Here is a 10,641-nt window from a genome sequence, read left to right as displayed (position 1 = left end):
CCAGTTGACTACTAAGGCGGTGATTAGGCTTTGAAATAAGCATTAGATTCTTTTACAGATGTGTCAGTAAATAAGCACTAGAAGGCAATGAATAAGTACTAGCGGAATGAAAGTAGATTTGTTTCTTTTGTTATTAAATGTTAAAATGGCTTGCCATACAGGAAGGAAATGAGTGGAGCGAGTTTCAGGTGTACAGTACATATATTGTCACCTGTTGCTCTGAGAGCTGTTCATAAGTAACTTAGATTTGAGCTAGTCATGATCAGCTGGAGTTTGTGTCTATTGTTTTTCCCTGCCTTGCTCTTTGCTTGGTCTAGTGCAGGTCCAGATGATTACGATGAGGAAGGTGAGTTTATTTAGAAAATTTACCTCTAATTATGAGAACAAACGTTCTAATATTTACATTTTAAAGTGACTTTGGAATACATTAGCAGTTGATTATTTTTGTATGTTATCTGTATATCCATGTATCTGAGAAAATGTTTTTGATTGTATTATGAGAGTAGGGAACCAGCTTGTATTGATCACCCACAATAACAAGTCCCACAAGTGGAACTGTACACTCATTGGAAACAGGTGTTTGCCCAATGTATGAGTTATAGGTCAGATTTGTAGTATAGGAGCATTTGACACACATTCTTGCCAGTATTCATTAAGATAAAGTTCAGAAGATGATGATGATAAGCTTGCTGACAGGCAGCGGTGCACATGCTTTCCTGGAGAGCCACATCAAAAAGCCTGAGGAGGGGGAGGCATTTATATGTCAGCTGGTATCCTGTATACCTTGTCAAAGACTCACGTCAGAACACAATCATAAAGGAAAAAACCCTGTTGGTTTTTTTCAATGTTTGTTAATCTTTTAAAGCTGCAAATTGAACTCATAAAGGACTTTTTGTTGTTGTTGTTATCATTACATCTATACATCATATATTCTTGCTAATTATCCTTAAACAATTAAGAATATTGCAGCAATATTAAGTAATTGAGTCAAGATGGTAGAAAATGTTTGGTTTTTTGTATTAAACAACAGTAAATCTGAGATGTTATACAGTATGAGAGACATGAAAGTATTACTGGTTTCAGTATGTAGGTGCGGTTAAGCATAGCACCCATTCACTTTTTCAGCAGTGCTGGTTCTGGATGTATTTTTCCAATCATGCTGACTTTTGGATTGAAGCTAAAAGTATTTAAAGAAAGACAGATACAAGTATGTATACTTACATATACTGTAACCACAAGTGAAATGGTGCCAATGAAATAATAACATTTAAAAACATGGGCAAATGTAAAACTGCCCATTAATAGGTTGTACATATAGAAACAATACCATAGAACATTTGCTCACTGCTAATCAGTGCTTGGTGAAAGTGACTGTGCTGTGTAATGTAGTTTTTCTGCACAAAAATCCTGTATTAAGCCTATGTGTTTTGATTGACTAATGAAATAGATGCATAAAGTAGCAGATCATGGATAATTTTGCCAGTTGTCATCGCAAAATGAACCCCAACACAATGATCAGGAAATCTACCAACCCAGGCTTATTATCGATACATACCCCTGTATATATTTCTAGACAGCGCAAAATATGTCCTAGGTGTTACAGTATGTTTTTTGCAGTTGTTTGTTTTTGCGAATCCACCAGAGGCCGCATTGTATGCTTTTTCAGATCTCAAAATTCTCTTACGAGTACCATTCGAGCCTGTTGTTTTCACATAAATCCACCAGAGGCCGCTGCCAACTGATTGACTGACTGACTGACCAACCATTTCCCCCATACACCCCCCTCTATAAAACCAACCAAACCTGCAAACAATCCCGTTTTTCCCTTGAGCCTCCTGTATTTCAAACCCATCTCCCGTTTTGTTATTTCTCCCGGAAAACTCTCGTAATTTCTACCCCCCCCCTTTTTTTGGTACAATCTATAACACCCCCGGATCGCCGACTTTGGTATAATATGCGCAGCAGCTGCCCGAAACCCGGTGCATAGTACCGACCAGGCAGCTCCCCCCACTCTTTGCTCTTCAGTTTGCACAGTTCACTGGGAAAATCTCTGCACAGTACTGGTACAGACACCTAGACCACACCACATCCCGTCCACCCCCAACACCCCAATCCACCCCTCCAGGTCTCCTGGATTTTCAGAGACAAATCTTGACAGGTATGAACTCAACCGATAGTGTTTTTAAAAACACCACCCACCCCCTTTCCTAAAACCAAGCCAGGGGCTCCGTTGGGGGGAGGGAAGTTATGACGATTCTAAGGGCCCATACATTTAGGGGGCCCCCAGAGACATAATAAAAGACCCGCGATCAACACCCCGCTGCGTTCGTTGTAAAGATGAAATCTTATGCCTTATGTAGCGCTGCCTATATAATTCGCACTCTCCAGAAATGTATACGGGGGTATGTTTTCACAATGAGCCTGTGTTGAAATGTACAGTCCGTCGATTGTTATTTTCAATGGAATTGGTAAGCAGAATGGCACAAGTTGCTTTTGTGATACAAAAGGCTACGAAAGAACACTCCGAAAAAAATATTTTTGTTCAAACTACTTATTTAAAATGAGTTGAATCAACACAATTCTTGTGTTTTTTGGGACAATGTAATTGTTTTATGTTCAATCTACTTAAATTTGTAAAAACTAAATTAAGTTAATTTAAATTGTGTCAGGACAACATGAAGGTATTGTGTGAAACAGCATTTACAGTGTAGTTAGAGATGAGTCTGATATTCATCATTGCAAATGAACAGTGCTAATCACGAAATATCAAATCATTATTTGGTTTGAGTGACCAATCAGAATGATATTCAAAAGAGGCATATGGTAATTCAGCATGCAAAATGACAGCTATGAGTTTAAAATCGTTGTGCTTTTTTGCATATACCTAATCATAAATGCTTTTTTTCTTTTTAAGAACCCATAGAAGACATCGACCCGGACAGGATTGTATTCAATATTAGTGAAACACCATATGGTGTTAATGTAATATGGAGAGTTCCATATAATAATGCAGACCCTCAGTGTTATAACACTGAAGTGCAGTACAAGCGCCAATGTGAGAAAGACTGGGAGGTACAGTATTGAGTGCTCACAGACACTTACATTTCTGAGTTGCAGTAAGCATTATTGCAAGCATCAAACTGAGACAGAATTGTTTAAATAATGACAGAATATGACAGATGCTTTGTGAACCCCATGAAATTTGAAGCTTGAATCTTACAGGCTGTTTTGCTTTTGTGCAGAGAAGTCACAGGATCGAACAACAAAAAAATCAAGAGGAGAATCATTTAAACTTGTCTACTCTAAGCAGGACGATGAATTATGATTTCAGAATAAGAATGAAGTATGAGTGTTTGGAAAAGGACTGGAGCAACTGGACAAAAGTACAAAGTTGGGGAAACAATAAAGGTATAGTCTTTTTGTCTTATATAAAATAAACATAGATTCAGATTCATCCCCTGGACCTGTTTTGATAATACCAAATTTTTTATGGTTCAAACGCACATTAAAAAATTGATTTTCCTTAAGTAAATGAAGAATTTTGTTCACAGGTGCTTGTATGATGAAATCATCTGACTACATATGGGTTTACATTTTGATAATCGTGCTGCCACCGACTACCTTTCTTCTTTTTTGTCTGCTGATTCAACAAAGGTGAGAACTACTTTCACTTTAATTATAAATAATATTCTCCAAACAGTTTGTTTTCATCTTTTTATCAAACATCTTAACGCTGATGACGTTGTTTGGTCTTGAAAGAATTAGAAAACTGCTTCTTCCTGAAGTACCAGATCCCAAACACTTAAAAAATAAAATCATGGACACTGAGCAGTTTCAGGTAAGGCACTTGAGGAGACTTCCATAATTTGTTTTACTGCATACATTTTACACAATCAAATGTGAACTTTGACTAAACTCTGTACTTCAGATATGTGAGGTTCCTTCATTTGCTTAAGCATAAAAATAGACTTATATCTTTGTGCTAGTTGTAGTTCTCCTGTAGCAGCTTGTTAGCAGTTTACATTTTGCAAACATTTCACATCATGAAACAGTTGTTTGAGGTCTGTGATGTATGTCATACAACAGAATGTGAAAGTTTTTCCAGTGTGCTGTTACATGTAGAACAAATTGTGGGTAGCTCTTTAAAGTGAGCTCTTTAAAAAATCTGAGATGTTAATATTTTCACTTTTCCCCCAGTATATCAAAACATGCATGCACATAAACTTGATTTAACCATGCGCTTTATCTGATAATGAACACTGTTAGATGACACATTGTTTGTTGATAATTGGAGCAACTCTGCATACAGACATAAGAATCTCTACCACTGGCTTTTATTATTATTTATTTATTTTACAAAACCAATGGAAATTACTGTGGGAATGTAGACACACTAAGGATTTAAGGGTATCATCTGTATTATCTGTATTTCATGAAGAAAATTTTACACCCATAGGTCCATTTCATGGAATAAAAGTATCTTTATAGTGATTAAAAATATTCTTTAGAGTTTTTTTTTTATTGTGCTTCAACTTTTCAAATCTGCCCACACAAGGGTGGTTCACATCACCAATATACACAATGAAAAAAATGACATCTGAGCAGGTGTCTTAAGGTATTTGCACACTGAGTCTGACATTTTCATATGCGTTTTTCACATTTGTTGTCCTAAAAAGTTTAATACACACATATCTTTTACGGTGAGTCGGATGTGTATTAATTATTTTGTTGTTTTGGGGGAAACAGTACAATGTGTTCATTTGATCTAAATGATCCTGAACAGAGACTGGAAGGAACATAATGCCAAAAATGCAACCCAGGCTCATTCTGAAAACGTACCGCTATAAACATTTCTGGAGAGTGCCAAATACGTTCCAGGAGCTACGTTTTTTTTGTAGATTTTGTTTTCACAAATCCACCAGGCCGCTGTGTACGCTTTTTGAGATGTCAAATTTCTCTTGTGAGCACCATTCATGCCTACTGTTCTCGTGTAATTCCACCAGAGGCTGCTGTTGATTGACTGAATGACTGACTGACTGACTGACCGATCGACTGATCCACCCTCCTCCTTCCCTAATCCCAACCAATAGTACTTTCAAAAGCACCAATTGACTCGCCCACCCACTTACCTAAACCAGATTTTACCACATTGTTACCCTGTTATTTACTTGTTTATTTTGTATTTTTTGGCTTCCGTTTTTGTCTTACCCGCTTTCTGGAATCGTTCTTCACCACACTCGAACCCTGTTGTTGTGATCAACTTTTCATTGCGTCTCAAGTCCGCTGATGGCGAGCTACTAAACAAACTGGTAACAGCAGAAAAACCGTCCTTATGGAGAAAAGCGGTCAGCTGGTAAGCGTGAAAAGGAACAACGTCGTTTTAAAGACAAAATGCAGCCATACATACTTCTGGCTCTATAATTCGCGATTTACAGACATGTATATAGGACTAAATTTTCAGAATGAGCCTATGTTGCAACAATGTGAAGACACACACACACACACACACACACTAGCACCAAAAAGCAGCATGCGAAAGGTGTGTGGCACAAGCTAGGCATTGAAACCAGCATACAATAAGCTAAGCAGTGGTTCTCAACCATCCGCCACAATCTGTCTTCATATTTTGCACTTTGTCATTAAGTTCTCTGTGCTGCAATATGAAGTGGATTTATTTTGTCAGGTGCCATTCTACATTTTGGCTTTCTCTTGTATGATGCGTCTGACTTGCTAAAACACTTCTAAAAACAGATTCAAAAATTGGGGAAATAAAATCAATTTGCACATGATCCAATTTTTTTACGACGGAAAGTTTTTGAGGCAGTGTGCAATGATCTTTTAGCTGTTCCTTTGAGTGATTAAAAAAATATGTTTTTAAACTAGTAATTTTACTAAATTGTACAAGTCATCAGCTATAATGTATAAAAACTACCAAAAACTGTCCTTGAAAGTAAATTCCACTAAAACAACCCAAAATCAAATGATCCTTACATGATAAACTCTACAACAGCTAATGCTATCTAATGTATCAAACTCATTCTACTGTTAAACTGTTATATGGCTATCTGGTATAGCAAATTACATGTCAAGTAAGAAAGAAGTCATCTCTGATTCATCACTTCAGACCAAAGTTCTCATCACCTGCTAAAAGCCAAAGTTAATTCAGGTTTTATTATGGGTTCTTTTGAAATACCTCAGACATTATTCTTCCAGACTCAGACTCGACTTAAAATATCCATTATACTTCTAGTTTTGTTCAGAGTTGCCTTGTTTTTATATTGGTGATTTGCCAGTCTCCATAATCCATGGTCATTCAAAGAGTAGCCAGAGCTACTTTTGTTTGATAACCAATAAGATGAGACATGCAAAGGTTAATGACTCATGCAATCTCACACAAAATTCAGGTCTAAAATATGAATGCTAGGAGTGACTCAGGGTTATTTTAAAAGCAAAAAAGGTTATACCCTATTGTGTACGGTGGCCGAGAGAGCCTAACGCGCTGCAATATAAGAAAGCACATGCGATTACAAAAAACACCAGCAAATAAAGAAACAATCTTCATCAATTTGACAGCAGACGTGTTGCAAATTCTCACAACACAAACAACTTAAGAAACACGCTGTAATTAGTCTTGATACTTGCTAATATTGTGTGTGTGTGTGTGTGTGTGTGTGTGTGTACTGCAAACCGTATTTGTAATAAGCAAGGCATGAATAAACTTCAGCACAAATACATAAAATAAACTTAGAACTTAAAATAGTATTTTTGACTAGTGACCTTATTTCAGCTGCATCCGTGTCTGTCTCTATCACTGACTGCTGTTTATCTGACGTAATGCAGGAGAAGCAGACGCGCATGTCGGAGCGGTGGGCGGGGAGAAGCAGCACATTTAAATTGAAAGCCACAGATTACAAAAACAGCTACACTGTACTCAGACACCAAGATGGGCAGATTCTGGAGGCTATAATAAATTATCTGATTTGTATTTTGAGCTGAAACTTTACAAACACGTTCTGGAGACACCAAAGGCTTATCTTATATCTTGTAAAAGAGGTAAAATAGGTGCCCTTTAAATTTAATGTACTAAAAAGAGTTGTTGTCAAAGAAACACAGGAAGCTTTTGAACTTTGAACCATCACAACAAAACATTTCGAGTTTATTGTACATATCATTTAAATTATATTGCATTAAAAACTTTTAGTTCAGTCAACTAATTATTTATAATTAAATGCTGTTAAAATCTTAAACTTAAAATGTTTTGTTGCTTCAACAAGACAATATTAGCTTTTATAGGGCAATGTAGGGGCTTACAGTGTATAGTGTAAATGTAATTTAATTGTAATGAACAATTAATGTACTATATAGGCTGAGGTTATGATTCAATATTTCTAATGAAATCTTTTTTGCCTGTCATTTTCTTTCTAAGTGGTGGGAAAACATTACGCAGAGGAATGAAGACTGCACAATCACAGATGTCGAGATTATTGACAAAAGTGAAAGCGAAGAGGTTCATCAAACTTTGGTAACGCAACCCACAGACACCATCCCCGAGCAACATGACAGCATGTACTACATTTACTCCTCTGAAACGCTTGGTGAAAACACAGATCTGCAATACTCGAAGAGTGTGTTAGGGTACATCGCTCTTGAGGACTACAACAAATGATGTAGATATGCTTTTGAGACTCATTGGTGTAAAACATTACAAAGTTCACAAGAAGAACTTTGATGGTAACTGGCAACAAAATGTCTATAGGCCACGTGAACACATTCTGTAATGCCAAATCTGGATTAAATAAGCACCTTTTTCCATTGACTGCCATTCAGATGTCGCTATCAGTTCTAATGCAAGCATTTTAGATTATCGATTGATTGATTTCCAGCAAACTATTTTGTGTTTAATAGACGTCTAATAGAAATCTAAGCATAGACAACTTGGCTAAAACAAGACTAAACTTGGGCTGTCAGTGCAAATCTAATAGACATCTAAGAATAACCCAAAACTAGACTAGTCATAAAATAGTCTTTATATGTGTAGTCATTCATTTCTGTTTATTTGATGATTAGTCTAGTTATTGCCTATTCTTAGATGTCTATTAGATTTTCACTGACAGCCCAAATGTAGTCTTGTTTTAGCCAAGACAACTATGTTTAGACATCTATTAGACATCTATTACATATTTTTAAAAACAAAAAATGCTTGCTGGGTTAGATCTCACTCTAAGCACATCTGCTTGTAACAAACAATGTGCAGTACAATATTTGGACAATGGAGGGCACTCTGACTATCCTGATGTGTTAAAGAGTTGAAACATATCAAAGGCAACAAGGAACACACTCTTCACAGCATCACAGCCTCCTCTTAAGGGAGGATGTACGTTAATTTGAAGACTGATTTAAAAGATTAATGTGAACCTGCATAATAGATGTGGAGTTTCAGTGTGATGGTGAAGCAAAGCCAGGGCAGCAGCCACACACTCCGGTCGGTTGTGATTGATGAACTGGGAGAATGAGCAAATAATCATTTACAGACAGAAGCAAACACAAACACAGGCGGATATACAGTACGAATGGGTACCTTTTCAGCCATACCTGCAACTTTGAAAAAATGGATCAGTGTTATTTTGGTGTGAAATAATATATATATATATATATATATATATATATATATATATATATATATATATATATATATATATATATATATATATATATATATAGACTATATAAAGCCATAAAGACTACTATTTCACACCAAAATAACACTGATTTATATATATATATATATATATATTTATATTTATAGAACTTGTTTGCATGCGTTTTTGCTTGATGATATAAAGAAATATGTTTACGGTTTTATAGGTCGCTCAAATTAATTTGTGACTATCAGAACTATTATAAATAAGTTGCTTTTAATAAACTTTTTAATAAAGATGGTGCACTTTGATTATTGCACAGTCGTTTTTATGAACATGACCATCAGGTTTTACAGTTCATTGAAATAAAATGTAGACAAACCAAATACTAAACCATTTTTACATACAAATAGTTACTCTGATATTGTTAGTGATAATATAAGAAAAAGGGGTCAGAACAATTACATTTGGTTTTATGATTTTGCTCCATACTACTATGGGGAAATAATCATTTACAGAAAGAAGCGAAAGCAAACACAGGCGGATATACAGCATGCATGGGTACCTTTTCAGCCATACCTGTAGCTGGAGGTAAAAATGGATCAATGTTATTTTGGTGTGATATAATAGTAATGTCTTCATGGCTTTATGCCTATATGTATATACATGTTTAAAACTTGTTTGCTTAGGTTTTGACTTGATGATGTAAAGAAATATATTTTATAATGTTTACGGTTTTATAGGTCGCTCAAACTAATTTGTGACAATCAGAACTATAATAAATAAGTTGCTTTTAATAAACTTTTTAATAAAGATGGTGCTCTTAGATCATTAAACAGATGTTTTCTTTGAACATGATCGCCAGGTTTTAAGTAAAATGTAGACAAACCAAATACTAAACCATTTTCACATGCAAATAGTTACTCTGATATTGTTAGTGATAATATAAGAAAAAGGGTCAGAACAATTTACATATGGTTTTCTGATTTTGCTCCATACTACTATGGGGAATTACCATACAAGTAAAATAATAATCAGCTTGATCAGCAGACACAGATAAAAGGTTTACTCAGAATAATAAATGATACAAAATAAGATAAATATCTTTCACTTTATGTAATTTTCCATCTACGCATCTTACTGTGAAACTGTTTTCCAAGAAGGGGGCTGGAGGCGGTATTAGTTAGTATTTTACCCACTATAAATTCCCATATGCTGACCACTACAATTGGGTTAGCTATAGTCACCATTGTGACTCTTCAATCAGAGTTCACACCAGCTAAAACCTTCACACCTCTCCAGCTTACATACTGTACGTAAGAGAAGCAACAAACAGCTTGCTCGATTAATAAAGTATGCTAAATATGGCTTACAGTCATGTTTCTGCAGAGCTATTTAATGATAATCAACACTCCAACAATTACATCTTTACACTTTACACTTTTAATTATACATTGTGCTTTTCTGTCTGGCAAACGGGAATGAATTGTGTTCCCTGGTGGATTGTTCTCCAGAGCATTAGGCAAAAACATGTGGGTCTATCTGTGATGATTTTTGCTCTTAAATTCCAGGAAACACACACACACACATACGCAGCAGCAGAGATCAGCCTTGCTGGACTAAAATGTTTTATTTATTGTAATGCTTTAGTGGGGGAAGACCCAGATCATGCATTCATTATCATAAAGGCCCCGAGACATTCAGCACAAAGAGCGAGACGAGTTGCGCGGCTTCAACGGCACCTAAAGAACGTGCAGGTGGAAGAACGAGTAGTTGTGGCGACGTGACAGAAGATGACAATGTCAAAGAAGCGCCATCTCTAGCACATAAACTGTCCCCGAAGCAGACACTTAAGGGAGATGTAAAACACTACACATCTCTGTGTTGTTTTCACTCTCATCAACTTGTTTTTAATACGCTATCGTTGAATGTGTCAGGGCCCCCAGGCGTTAAATGGCGAATGACAAATGTTACAGCAAGCAAACCCACTGGAGGCTGACCA

General features: G+C 36.1%; 1 protein-coding gene across 1 annotated transcript; it reads left to right on the top strand.

Annotated features, from left to right (window-relative positions):
- The first annotated feature begins 251 nt into the window (after positions 1 to 251).
- Positions 252 to 7,971, top strand: crlf2 (cytokine receptor like factor 2). The gene is made up of 6 exons (XM_056465307.1): positions 252 to 346; positions 2,915 to 3,072; positions 3,243 to 3,408; positions 3,552 to 3,654; positions 3,760 to 3,838; positions 7,427 to 7,971. Exons 1-6 carry the CDS (start codon positions 259 to 261, stop codon positions 7,664 to 7,666), a joined length of 834 nt encoding a protein of 277 aa, XP_056321282.1. The 5' UTR covers positions 252 to 258; the 3' UTR covers positions 7,667 to 7,971.
- The last annotated feature ends 2,670 nt before the right edge of the window (positions 7,972 to 10,641 follow it).

The sequence above is a fragment of the Danio aesculapii genome, chromosome 9, assembly GCF_903798145.1.
Source record: "Danio aesculapii chromosome 9, fDanAes4.1, whole genome shotgun sequence".
Lineage (NCBI taxonomy): Eukaryota > Metazoa > Chordata > Actinopteri > Cypriniformes > Danionidae > Danio > Danio aesculapii.
The sequence above is the reverse complement of the archived record's forward strand: the minus strand, read 5'-3'. Positions and strand labels throughout refer to the sequence as shown.